Genomic DNA, 13,716 nt, shown 5'->3' on the forward strand with positions numbered 1-13,716 from the left:
GAAATTTTTTTTTGTTTTCTTTTGCTTCCGTGCACGGCCTTTGCTTTTCTTGATTAAACTGCCTCTATCTGGACCCACGAGTTCTTTTTCATCTTATTTTCTTCCCCCTGTCTGGATGAGCAGGGGAGTGATAAGAGTGGCTGGGTGGGCACCATGCGGGCAGCCAAGGATAACCCAGGCTCTCATTTGAGCCTTTTTTTTTTGTTTTAAAACAAGTTAACTAAAAATTCAGTCACCTTCAAGGCAGTGCTTTTTGTTTGCTGGGTGAGAAGAGAGCTAAGCACCACATGCAGCCAGGCTGGTCCCCACGTGCGGCCCTGGCTGGACCCAAAGGTTGTGCTACACAGCCCCGGCCGAACACCGCCCTCAGGCCGAGCCCGACCACACAGCTCCTCGGGGCACACCACAGGCAGGCTCCGCGGCCCCTCGCAGGACGCGGCCCCGGACAAGGCCCCGGCCCCCCGACAGGCCGCACCGCCGCCGCTGGCACAAGCGGTCGGGCCGGGCCTGCGACCGGGGCCCGCCCCAGCAGCCGAGCGCTGCCATGGCAACCGCGCGCGCGCGCCCCGTCCAATAGCCACTTCCGCCTCCCGCCGCCCCAGGACGGCGCTGTGAGCCCCGGGGAACCGCGCAGGCGCAGTTAAGCCCATCCCTGCCTTGGCCCCGCCCCTCATGAAGCTGTGTGCTGTGTCACTCATCCCCGCTGCCTCGCCCCTTCTCCCTGGCGGCGGACCGGATCGCCGGAGCGGGCGCATGCGCAGATGGCCTGTTCCCTCTGGGCACCCGCCTTCTGGCGGAGCGGTGGCGCGGCGCGGCGGCGCGCAGGCGCAGCGGGGCGGGTGCAGGAGGGGGCATTTTAACCGTAAACATCCTGCCGATTTGAACGGCGGGTTTGGGCGGCAGGAAGGGCCGCGCCCGCCATCTTGTTTGTTTGAGTGAGCGGCTGGGCTCGGTGCGGCCCGGGGAGGAGGAGCGGAGCGGTTACCGAGCCCGGCCTCGCCAGCCGCCGCACCAGCCTCCCCCTGCCCCGGACCAGGGTAAGGAGCAGCTCCGGCCGCGCCCGCTCCCGCTGGCCAGCCCCGGCTCGCTGCCGCCGTCTATAAGGGGCATGGCCGGGCCCGGCCACAGCCTGGCTCTCGGGGCGCTGCAGGCCTACTCGGGCTCGGCTGCCGGCCGCCTGCGGCTGGGCACGGCCGCGCCCACTCCTCGACCGAGCCCTCCCGGCGGGGGCGGGCGAGTGGCAGCAGGAGGGGAAAGCCCGTCTGGCAGCCCGGTGCGCGGCGTCGCCTGGGGCTCCGCCGGGAGGGGTAGGGCGGCGGGGCCGGGGCTGGGGACATGGGGCCGGGTGGTTGGGGTGACCTGCGCCGAAACCGGGCGCAGCGGGGCCCCGGGCTGCGGCGTGGCGGGGGCATGGGCAGAGCCCGGAGAGCACGGCGTGCGGCCGGGGAGGAGGCGGAGCGGGGTGCGCTCCATGACGGTGGGGACCTGTAAGCCCGGAGCAGTCACACGCACCGAAGGGCCTCCCCTCTTCCACAGGAGATCAGGTTCACGGGTGAGCCGAGGGAGCAACGTACTGGGGTCCCGTGGCCGAAATAATGTAACAGATCCCCAGCTGTGTGTTGGCAAGAGGGCCGGCGTAGCTGTGGGGCAGCTGCGGTCTGGGGAGGGGGAGAGGAGCGAAGTTTCGTCTGCCTGCCTGCCTCTTATTTTCTAATGTAATTTAATTCCTCACTTGCATAAAGCAGACTATTGAATGTTCTCGCAATCAGCACTAGTAGCATATGAACTACATTCTGTGTACTGTGACTGTTGATCTGCAAATAAAAGCCCCCTTTAAAAATGCCTACTTGCAGAATTACGATCTTACTCTAGCAGCTCTTATGGACACTCCGATATAAGTCTTGATACAGTTTTTAAGATTTCTCTCCGATCCTGAATGAAAGGCTTCTGTTAAATATAAAAGAAGGTGTTGTGTTTTTATCAATAACAAAGGAAGTTTGGGGTCACTCTGACTTATTGGCATGATGCTTTCAGTGAAAATAGCTTCTCATTAAATTTAGGCACATGGAAGAAAACAGTATAAATTTGGAGAAGTTATCATTTAGGCCTACATTGTGTGAATGGGTGCAATAAGCATACGCTTTCATTAACCTCTTCCTCAGTAAAACTCATTACATCAAAAATGGGGAAACATCAAAGCATTAGTAAGGCCAGGCTTGCTTTTTATTTTGTGAAGGTTCATTTGTAAAATATTTGACACTGTGAAACTCGGAAACACAAAGCCCACTGATGTAAAGTTTTAAGTAGAGAGGAAGTAAGTGTGGTGGGGGGAATAAAAGGAGGAGCAAAAAGTTAGAGAGACCTACAATAAACTTAAACTACTACACAGTTAAATTAGTCTTGTCTTGCCATCAGGGTTGCTGATATCATGGTGTTTCCCACAGAAATGTGAATAGTTGCCCTAGTTAATACATGAGTTTAACTTCTTTGAGGCAAAATGTTAGAAACTTAGTTTTTTACATTTGGACTCTTCGGAGTGTAGAGGAGTAACATAAGGAATTCTGTTCTAAGCTGATGTACATTTAAGGAGTGTGTTTATACAAGGTTTCTGCAAATGTATTAGTTTGACTTGGAACTGGAGTTGTGCAGAATAGGTTGGGATAATTGAGACAGAGCCTCAAATTAAAAAAAATCATTTCCACTGGATGAGTGAACATACTGAGTCTAGGGGCAAGGGCAGGATACCTGCTGAGGTTTAAATATGAAAATGGAGAAAACAGTGTTCATAGGGTTCAGTAATCTCGAACTCTGTACAATAATTGAGTGATCTGCCTTTTGAATTAGTAACTGTAGTGGGGCGCTGGTTCTAGCAGTTTGGTTATGTAGGTGCGTAGTATATTGTAATTGGAGAACAGTGAATGCAAGTTCCTGTAAAGGAGTGGTGTGTTTGAGCAATTATAGACCTGGTAGTGCAACCTCAGCCATAGTATTTCAGAAAAAATGTTGATGGAAGAAACAAGACCTGGAGACAAATGGAAAATGCTGTATGTATTTATTAAAGGTGTGTCAAGTTGGACTAGTTCAATTTCATCTTTTCAATAATTGATTTTGTGGACATAAGAAATTGAGGTGACTTGTCACTGAAATTCAGTAAAGTTGCAGGTGCCACAAAGAAATATGTTAAAACTCAGAAAAATGTGGATTAGCCAGAGAATTATGAAGGTGGTTGAAGGAAGGAGATGAAATAAGATAGTGCTGAAAAGAGGAATTGAGGTGTAAGGAGTTATTAGTAGAGTTTGTGAAGACTGGTCCTGTGATGATTTTTTTTTTCTAGTGGCACCAGGTGTTCAGTGTGCTAATGAAACCTGCTTATGAGACATTAGTATGTGTCCACACCAGGGAAGTTTTAGACATTTAAGAAGGACTGTATGGTGAAGGATTACAAGTTAAAATTGAAGAACTCAAAGTACAATTGCAGAGTTGGGGTAATCCTTCTGGACTTCTGAAGTCTGGCAGGGCCAACTCGGGCTGCTGCAGGTGCACAGGGTGAGCTCACTCTTCCCCACATCACTCAGGGCTGGCTTGGCTTAGTGAAACAGAAGCAGGGACAGCATAGGAAGAAATTAGGTGTGTAGGGGGGAACCAGCAGAGAGATTGAAGGGATAGCATGAGAACAAATGAATTAAAATGAATGGCTGATTTTTAAACTGTAGTATGGAAGTTGTCACTTAACCTGTGAACTGGTGTGTGTATACATAATCTCATCTAGTAGAGTAACAGGTGAGTGGATTTAATGGGCTAAGAGTGAACCACAGCCAAGTTAAAATATGGTGAATATTTTATCTGTTGTCTGCAATGTTATTGTCAACTATTAGTTCATTAAGCTGCTTTCTGAATGTCGTGAAGGATGGGAATCAAGCTACACGAGAGTGCTTTTCAGGGTTTAGATAGCCATTCTAATATGTAGAAGGATTTTAAGACTTGATATTTGTGAATTGATGGTTAAGATGAAGTTCATAGGTAGCATCTACCCAATTTTCTTGTTGCTTGTTCAGGAGAATCAATTACCAGATACTCAGGAGAATGAAACAGGCCGATTCTGGGTCAGACCCTGTGTGCTATCTGTATTGTGTTAGTTTTGCTTTACGTGTTCACTTACTTTGTGTATAGAATTATAGCCTTTTTTTACACTTCTATGGAAAGAAAAATATTAAAAATAAGGTTATGCAATTGTTGAGGACCAATTTAGGCAGAGGAACCTGAGGACAATTGTGGCACATTGAAGCAAATTCGAATTTAATTAAAATCAAGTTTAAAGTCTTTTAAAAGCACAATTTGGCAAGATCAGGATTTGGTCCCACCTGGTCTTGTGTGAATACATTATTTTTGCCTTAGAGCAGTGCAAGCAAGACAGGAAAATGAGTAAGTTCTTAGAACAAGTTTTAAGGTCCTGGTTCATGTCCAATCAATTTCCAAAATTAGGTTATATTTTACCTCACAAGCTTCTCAAGAGCCATCAGCTACTCTTTTTCTTTTGAGGATTCTCATGAGTTGCTTTCACAGCCAATAACATACGTTTTACATGTCTGTATGAGCACTCTGCCATTCAAAGAAACTCTTTAGTTCCTTTAACGTTCATCCCAGTCTCGAATTATGCCAGAAAATCTTCTCCTTTTATGCCACTGCATCAGCCTACTGCCCTATGAATTAAAGATCAGACAAAAAGCCTGAAATAAGGAAAAGGAGTGAAGAAAAAAATCTGGAGAAAGAGCGACCATTGGGGCTTGCTTTAACCGATTGTGCTGGTGCTCTAAACAGCACTAGCTGAACTGCTGCAGCTCAGAACTGTAAAGGTGGGATTTGACAGTTGCTGTAACCCGGTATTACCATACAGAGCAGAGCATCTGCTGGAATTTGGAAGTGGCAGAGGCTCATATTGTGAGATAGGAAATTAGTGCTTCAGGGAATAGAAGTATTATTTGTTAATAACAGTTCAGATTAAAACACATGTTAAAACTATCTATAGTCTGATTGTCACTGTTTCGTTTCTCTTCGTGTATTTCGCTGTGGCAAGGCGTCATTAATGTATGAAGAGAAACAGACAACCTCAGTCAGAAGCTAGTTATTTTTGGTTCTTACTCTAAAAGTTTAAGTACCCTGTACATGTAGTATCATCTTCTCATTAGTCTCACAGAATCACAGAATCACAGAATGTTAGGGATTGGAAGGGACCTCGAAAGATCATCTAGTCCAATCCCCCTGCCGGGGCAGGATTGCCTAGACCATATCACACAGGAACGCATCCAGGCGGGTTTTGAATGTCTCCAGAGAAGGAGACTCCACAACCTCTCTGGGCAGCCTGTTCCAGTGTTCAGTCACCCTTACAGTAAAGAAGTTTTTCCTCAAATTTAAGTGGAACCTCCTGTGCTCCAGCTTGCACCCATTGCCCCTTGTCCTATCAAGGGATGTCACTGAGAAGAGCCTGGCTCCATCCTCGTGACACTTGCCCTTTACATATTTATAAACATTAATGAGGTCACCCCTCAGTCTCCTCTTCTCCAAGCTAAAGAGACCCAGCTCCCTCAGCCTCTCCTCATAAGGGAGATGTTCCACTCCCTTAATCATCTTCGTGGCTCTGCGCTGGACTCTCTCTAGCAGTTCCCTGTCCTTCTTGAACTGAGGGGCCCAGAACTGGACACAATATTCCAGATGCGGCCTCACCAGGGCAGAGTAGAGGAGGAGGAGAACCTCTCTCGACCTGCTGACCACACCCCTTCTAATACACCCCAGGATGCCATTGGCCTTCTTGGCCACAAGGGCACACTGCTGGCTCATGGTCATCCTGTTGTCCACTAGGACCCCCAGGTCCCTTTCCCCTACGCTGCTCTCCAACAGGTCTGTCCCCAACTTGTACTGGTACATGGGGTTGTTCTTGCCCAGATGCAGGACTCTACACTTGCCCTTGTTATATTTCATTAGATTTCTCCCCGCCCAACTCTCCAGCCTGTCCAGGTCTCTCTGAATGGCTGCGCAGCCTTCCCGTGCGTCAGCCACTCCTCCCAGTTTTGTGTCATCAGCGAACTTGCTGACAGCGCACTCTAATCCCTCATCCAAGTCATTAATGAATATATTGAATAGAACTGGTCCCAGAACCGACCCAAGTTCACAAGCAAGTTTTAGGTTTGATCCATAACTCCAGTACTGAGTGGTAGTCAAACCTAGGAAACATCACAAACACAGGTGAATGCTTACTGTTTCTGTGCTTTCACTGGGTGCAGGGATTTTCAGCCTCTATTCTTTGATTTAATTGCTAAGGAAGTACAGGTTTTGCAACCCATTCACATATGTCAAGCCCCCTTATGGGGAGTACTTAGACTTGGATTGTCAGTTCTTTAAAAGACAGAAGAAAGTTAACAATGTGTCTGTTTAAAAAAAAAAAAAAGTTGTGAAATCATTAGCCTTGGTGTGATCCCAAGACCTCAGGTTTTTGGGGAACCTTGCCTATTAGGTAGTTGTTTGTCTTATGCTTGCATTATCCTTGCTCTCTGGGGTTTAAAGTAATAAGTAGTTTCTGAGTTGTCCAAATAGTATGTTTCACATTTAACAGTAAATCTTCAGTATATTTTCAGGGTTACAGTTAACCCTGTTTTGTGAAGTTTTGTGAAGCCCATGCTACGTATTTTAATGATTGTAAAACATTGGTGAATAATTGTGCCAAACTCCATGAATCAAAGTATTTACTTTTGCAACTGTTGGAAGCTTTTAGCAGAGTAATACAAGTGGTTTTATTAACTGTATGTTTGTGTCTTCCCCTGTTCCTCATATTTATGGGTAATTTACAGGCCTGCTGTTACCAGAGCAGTGCATGGTTGTGGTAGCAAGTCAAGGTATCAAAATGCTGTGCTGCAAAGTTAATGTCTCTGCATATACAGAAATACTGTGAGGCCTTTGAAAATGCACAAGGGATTGAATTGTCTGCTGGCCTTAAGACAGTGTGATGTCTTTCAAAAAACACTGGGGGGGGTGGGAGGAGTAGAATACCTTCCTTTAGATAACTTTTATTGATCAAGGAGACTTCCAGAATTGTTTTGTTGTGCTCCCTAGAAAAGCTTGCTCACGCCCATCTTTGTACAGTGCTGTCCTTAGCCCCCACACAATCTCAACAAATAAAAATGGCATTTTAACTTTTTGTTCATCTGCAGCTTTGTTATGACTCAAAGCTATCAACTTCACTCCTAAGAGTAGTTTTCATCCTTTCTGTCTACTGTGTTAACTCGAGCTGAAGCTGAACATGGCCTTTATTTCCTTTAAATCCTCTCCACTGTGTCCATTCTTGCGTATGAACATAATCAGTGGCCAGTCTGTCATGAAGACAGATAAGCTTGATAATCAATTCTGTTGTCCAGACAATTCTGTTCTGTTTAATGCAGCTGAAGTTCAAAGCTTTCATCATCTTGCATGTTGAAGGATACCTATGAGTGGGTACGAGTATGGTACCATGACAAAGATAATTTTCCCTGTCCTTTATATTCCTTCAACTCCCATTTATTAAAAAAAGAAAAGTAAAAAAGGGTATAGGCCTCTACTTTCAGAGATTTACCCCTAGATCTACAATTTTTCATTTGTTACCCAGCTATCTAGAGGTTGGCTTTACTTCCAGTGAACCAGGAATGCCAGTGCTTCTCTTTCCCATATACTTATTTTTCTAGCAGTCACAGTTGTGCCCCTCCTCTTTTTTTTTGTGAAGCATACCCTGTAAATACCAACAGCTGTGCCCTAGCTGCTTTGGAACTTGTTTCTTTTACCTACAAGTAAATGCACTTGTTGCATCTCTCCTGTTCTTCTCTTTCATTTCTTTTTCCCTAGTTATGGATATTGCTGGAGAAAAAGCTGTTCATGGAGAATCTTCCATCTCTTTAAAGTAAACTTTTTGTTTTTTCAACTTGTAGTTGAAGTGACTCTCATGCTGACCTCTTACATGAAATTGGCATGTTTAGATCATAAGATATCATGCTGTTCTGCTTCACCATGGTTTGATATGTTGGCATCTTACCAGCCATAAGAAGGTAGTTACAACATAAGTAGATAAAATGTAGCTATTAGATAAAAGGAAGTCTTTTTTTTCTGGTGAAGGAGGAAGAAGGAAATGAAATCTTTAGGAAGTTTGGAATAATGCAGTCAGTTTTCTTATGATTTTTATCAACACTTGAATAAAAAATACAAAGCTTTACTAAGAAGATTATGAAATGGAGAGTCTGTTCAGAAATGAAGACGTAATTGTACTTTCTGTTTAAGAAAATATGGTAAAGTCCAAAAAGTTTAGGACTGTGTATTTTATAATGCTGAATGTTTTACTGAAACAATGTAGAATATATACTGGTATAGCAGTAGGTACTGAATTAAGACTGGAAAGGAATGGAAGTAGTAGAATGTGGACTGAAGACTGAGACACGTTTGTTTGCTTTATGTGAGTTTGGTATCATTACCATAAAGTTTAATATATTCAAGATTTTTTTTCTTATGGGATGGTAAACGTTTTTAAATTATGTAAATGGTCATTGGTTGCTGTTCTTCCTGCTTTTTACTTCCTCTGCAATAAATAATATATGCTATTACATGGCCACGGCTTGTAAGTGTTGGCTTCTTAAATATTTTGTACAAATAGTCTGACCTTAATGACTGAAAAACAAACGTGCTTTTCTTACTGCGGATAAAGGGTGTGTTTATAAGGATGTTCCTCACAAAAAAAAATCTAGAAAAAAATAAATAAATTTGCCTTTCTCTTTACAGATTTGCACTTTGTTTTAGACATCTGGGACCATGTTCTATGCCCACTTTGTCCTGAGCAAGCGTGGGCCGCTGGCCAAAATCTGGCTAGCGGCCCACTGGGATAAGAAGCTAACCAAAGCCCATGTTTTTGAATGTAATCTGGAGAGCAGCGTGGAGAGTATCATTTCACCAAAGGTATCTATTTTACACTAACGTAATGTTATCTTATAGTGAAAAGAAATTGTGTATACAGGTGGTAGTTACTATTTGGATCACTGAAATAAAATTCTTGATGTTGCTGTTCTACAGGGTGGAAAGGTCTGGTCAGATGTGAAATACTCTATTGACTCTGATTCTGAAGAGTTTTCTTGTGGATTTTGTAATGCTGAAGTATCATGCAATTTAGCTACAAAATCTTTTGCTTTGTATAAATGGAGGACTTGTATCTTGATGTACCTACCATACATCATTTAGAAGCAAATGTTTGGAAGAGAGGAAAGCCCAGGCTTTCTAAGTAGTAACTTTTAAAGGCCTCATGATGACACTCTTTCAGTGCTGTTGTTACTGGGCGCTGTAGAAATAATGCTTAAGATATTCTTGTTCATACTTGTGACCTAAGTTCAAAGTATGTTTCTGCTACAGCAAAAAGATCTGCAGTATCCTGGTAGCTTGTAATGTTACTGGTTACATGAGGATAGTTTTCTGTACAATAAAAATACTACGCTGTAGTGTAAAAGCCTTGCTTTTGAAGCTTTTAGTCTCTGGTTTTCTGGGAAGCAAATAGATAGCAACAAAACTGACAGAATGTAATGCTTCTGGATAGCTATTGTGAAACCAGAGGAAATTTTGAGGAACTTGGGTTTTTAAATTGTTTTTTCCCTCTACGACTCATGAAAATTAAATGTTCCATTTAAGAACTAGTGGACTGATATGGCTGTCACTTTTGTGACTTAACAGATATCTGAATGTCTGATAAGAACAGCAACTATTTGAAAAAGAAAGAAAGCTTATTTTTACCTTTTCTTTTGGTTGATACAAATACAATAATGTTTCTGTAATGCTACTCTGGATTTTGGAAGAACTGCTAAGAATAAGCAAAGAATGTGTAGTACCATCACAGAGATACTTACTATTCCAGAACAGCATTTTGCTTAAGTGTTGGCTCTGGAAGGGTTTGAAAAAAAAGAAGATATGTACATGGACTCACTAGTGAGCTGCAGCATTCTTTTAGAAAAAGGAGAAATTGATAGGCTCTCTTTCATATATTTAACTTTGTGTAACACTTTCATCAGCTGCAATATTAGAAAGACATTGTATGCAATAAAAATTTTGAATTCTCAGAGTTTGAGGTTGAACCCTGTATTGCTTAATCTTTCTGGGAGACAGTTATTCCATGGACAGTTCACAAAAGTCTCGTGCTCTTTAAGACTAAAGTACTTAAGAAGAATCCTTCCCTGGAATTTTATTAGTTTTCAGTTCCCACAGCAGATACTTGATCACATAGTAAAGCAGTGAGATTAAAGAGGAAAGGAAGTTAAATTTGTTTTAATGTGGCAGTGCTTGTTTATGGACACCCCACATCTTCCACTATTTCTCTCTGATTTTCTCCTTAACTGCAGGACAGAAGATGGGGAGGTAACAAGCAACAGTTTTTAACCAAATTTTACTTAACCAAATCGTGATTTATAGCTGTCCAAATTTTTGTATTTTTCACTTTTTTTCCCAATTAAAGTAACAAAGATGTCAGAAAAAGATGTGGTAAAATGAGTTTTGTCTTGTCATTTTTTTTTTTTTCTTTTCCTTCACTAGACAGAGCAGTGTTTGGGAGTTCCAGGAGTGAGCTGCTATTAATTTACTGGTATTTGTCAGGTCATCCATAAATAATGTCGACTATTATCTTGAACTCAAGACTTTGCATTCTTTCTTTCTTCAGTTTTCTGCTGATTTGTATACTTGTTTTGGATATTTGATGTTATTGAAAAACTCATGCAAAGCTGACTGAAATTTCATTAAAGGAAAAAAAGTAAGGCTACATCTAATTCCACTAATTGTGCAATATGTTTTTAGGTGAAGATGGCACTTCGAACCTCAGGACATCTCTTACTAGGTGTTGTTAGAATCTACCACAGGAAAGCAAAATATCTTCTTGCAGACTGTAATGAGGCTTTCATTAAGATTAAGATGGCTTTTCGTCCAGGTACCTGTATTTATCTAAGCACTCTCTGAAAAGTTACGTTGTTATATAATGATATTTATTAAGAAGGTATACAATTCTACCTTCCTATATCTGTAGAAGAATTACATAAAGTTATACAGGATTTTATAGGAGAAGTTACTTTCTTTAGTGCAGATTCAGACTGGCTATGTGACTGAGTTGTATGCTGAAAAATACATTTTAATTGAATTCTGAACGGAAGCTTTTCCTGTTAGTGCTGATTCAGTAAAATCTCAATTATGACTTTGGCTGTTGATGGTATATGATGCTAAATGGAAATATGCTGCATTGTTTTTACCTTCTGTCACAAGTCTGAAAAAAGGCCAGTTGCACGTACTGAATAGAAGAACAGAAGGGAGCTTGTTTCCATCAAGGGTAAAGATTGCCTTGTGAGGAGTTACAAAAGAAAGAGAATTAAGCTGTTTTTTTACCACTTTGACATTTTAGTTTCTGCAAATAATGTGAACTGTAATGTGCACAACAAAAGTATTTTCCCTTTTGTATGTGCAACACATAACTTCCCCCTCTACTCTTGCTTACTCTGAGTTTTTCTGTGAAGATGGGGAGCTGTGTTAATACCTGAAGTGACTTTCCATCCACCAATTAATTACTTGGCTTACACACGGTTGATAGTTTTCTTTAATTCTGGCCTGGGAGACTTTTTTCCAGCTGGAGTATAGCTGTAGCAGTGATGCTGCTGGATATTCACAGCTGCTAGATCATTTTCAGTTTGTGAGTGTAATAGATCTAAAAGCTGAACTTAAGGCAGGCTGTTTTTTTTTTTAAAGGCAACTCTTGAAAGCCGGCGCAACAGTAAATTTGAGAGAAGTTAAGGTATATAATGCCTTTATCTTCATTTCCTGATCTCCACGCTGTGATTCAGGCATTGAACTTTATGTAGCTTTCAGTGGCAATTTGTCGACTATTGCCAATTTTTTGTTTACTATTGCATTTAACTTCCCCAGGTGATGAGAACACATAAATTTGTCCAATTTCACAAGGCAATCTTGTTTTCCCAGTTTTTCCACTCACAACAGAGCACATATAGAAGGTGAAGCGCCTTAAAACAAGATTTACAAAAAGTGGTATGCAGACCTGAAACAAGTTGAGTCTTTGTTCCCAGTTTATCAGCTTTGTGGATTAGGCATTGTCTTGATCCTGTCTGCTCTGAGAATCGTTTACATCTTTTATTTTAAGCAGGCAACAGGTAAAAGTGTTGGATAGTCCTGAAAGGATGGACTAGGTTTCTTTATTCCTAGCCAAGTACCAAGATGAGTAATCTACAGACTCATGCTTGTTCCTGGTCTCTCTGGACAGTGGTTCTTTGATTATCCGTTGTGGAGGGGAACACAGTGGGCAGTGTGTTTCTGAAGTAGCTGTACCTCAGAATTGCCTGTATTGTGTGGGTCAGAAGGCAGAACATAGAGCTCAAATCTTCTGCAAGTTACAGAAGGAATTGAACCTGCATTTCCTATGCACTTTCAAGTGTCCTGACTGCTAAGCCTTTGAATAAAAGAGAAGCACCAACTACTGGCACTGTTTTTATGAGATGCCTACTCTGATAGTCATGCTCTTAGAATGCCCACTGAATAGCAGATTAAGCATCTCAGGAGGATAAGAAAAGGTATGTGTGTGGTTTAGGTAGTTCAGCTCTTTTAAATGCAGAAGCGTAAGAGTTTGTGTGGCCTAAGTACAGTCAGTACTGTGCTGGAACTTTCCGAGCTAATTGAACTGACTAAACGACCAGTAACAAAGTAGTCATACTGTGTCACCACTGCTTTACCCAAACCAAAATCTAGGACTAACTAGCTTAGCTGGAGCATCATGATAAAATGATTTTGTAGCAGGTGCCTGCATGGTGTTGTGATGATATACGATGTGTGTGTTAGCTGCACAGCTCTGCATTGTGCTGTGCAAACATTGTCGAGTGATTTGAGGCTTCCATGGTTATACAGAACAGTACAAGGGGTTGAGGGTATATACTTTGAATTTAAACTGAATCTCAATACTAATCTAAGGTTTCTTCATAGGTGTCTAGCATCGGTTCAATTCAACAATTAAAAGACAAGAAGCTCATGTAGAGAGAACAGTGCTGAAGGCACGGGGTAAAATGCTGCCCTTGTAAGGAATGGGAACTCATCTCTGAGTGTTCTACTTTGCAGGGGTTGTCGATTTGCCTGAGGAAAACAGAGAGGCTGCTTACAATGCTATTACCTTACCTGAGGAATTTCATGATTTTGACCAACCACTTCCTGATCTAGAGTAAGCTTGGTTTGGCTTTTTTTTTATTTCCATGCAAATTATGTTTAGTTTTAGTTGGGGAGAACCTGGTTTTAAACAGCAAACTCATTGCTGAATTAACAAAAAAAAGTCTGTAGATAACTTGTGTTCTTAAGTCTTTTAATATACCAAGCAAGTACACAATGATCTTTGTATTGATTTTAAGTTCATAGCAGCATGTAATTTTAACTGAAGTTAAAGCTGTCCTTACAGAAGCTTTTGAAAAAATCAGATTTGTATTATCATTTTCTTTTTTTTCTATGCAAGGCACTCTGCATCACATATGTTCTCAGGTTAGACAAGATTAGTTTTATGGAAATGTCCTTGTTGACCTTCTGTAGTAGCAATTTTAATTCTTAAAACCTTTTAATGATAATGGGTTACTTCTAAACATAATAAGTATACAACGTGAGTAATTCTTGATCTTTAAAAAATGATGTTACCCTTTTGGA

General features: G+C 42.0%; 1 protein-coding gene across 1 annotated transcript in view; it reads left to right on the forward strand.

Moving 5' to 3' along the window:
• The first annotated feature begins 864 nt into the window (after positions 1 to 864).
• Positions 865 to 13,716, forward strand: part of RAD21 (RAD21 cohesin complex component) — a 29,515-nt gene continuing 16,663 nt past the window's right edge. The window contains exons 1-4 of the mRNA XM_068396118.1: positions 865 to 1,037; positions 8,791 to 8,964; positions 10,837 to 10,966; positions 13,147 to 13,246. Of these exons, the coding sequence (XP_068252219.1) occupies positions 8,821 to 8,964; positions 10,837 to 10,966; positions 13,147 to 13,246 (374 nt within the window). The 5' untranslated portion in view covers positions 865 to 1,037; positions 8,791 to 8,820. The remainder of the gene's footprint in view (positions 1,038 to 8,790; positions 8,965 to 10,836; positions 10,967 to 13,146; positions 13,247 to 13,716) is intronic.

The sequence above is a fragment of the Nyctibius grandis genome, chromosome 3 (assembly GCF_013368605.1).
Source record: "Nyctibius grandis isolate bNycGra1 chromosome 3, bNycGra1.pri, whole genome shotgun sequence".
Taxonomy (NCBI): Eukaryota; Metazoa; Chordata; class Aves; order Nyctibiiformes; family Nyctibiidae; genus Nyctibius; species Nyctibius grandis.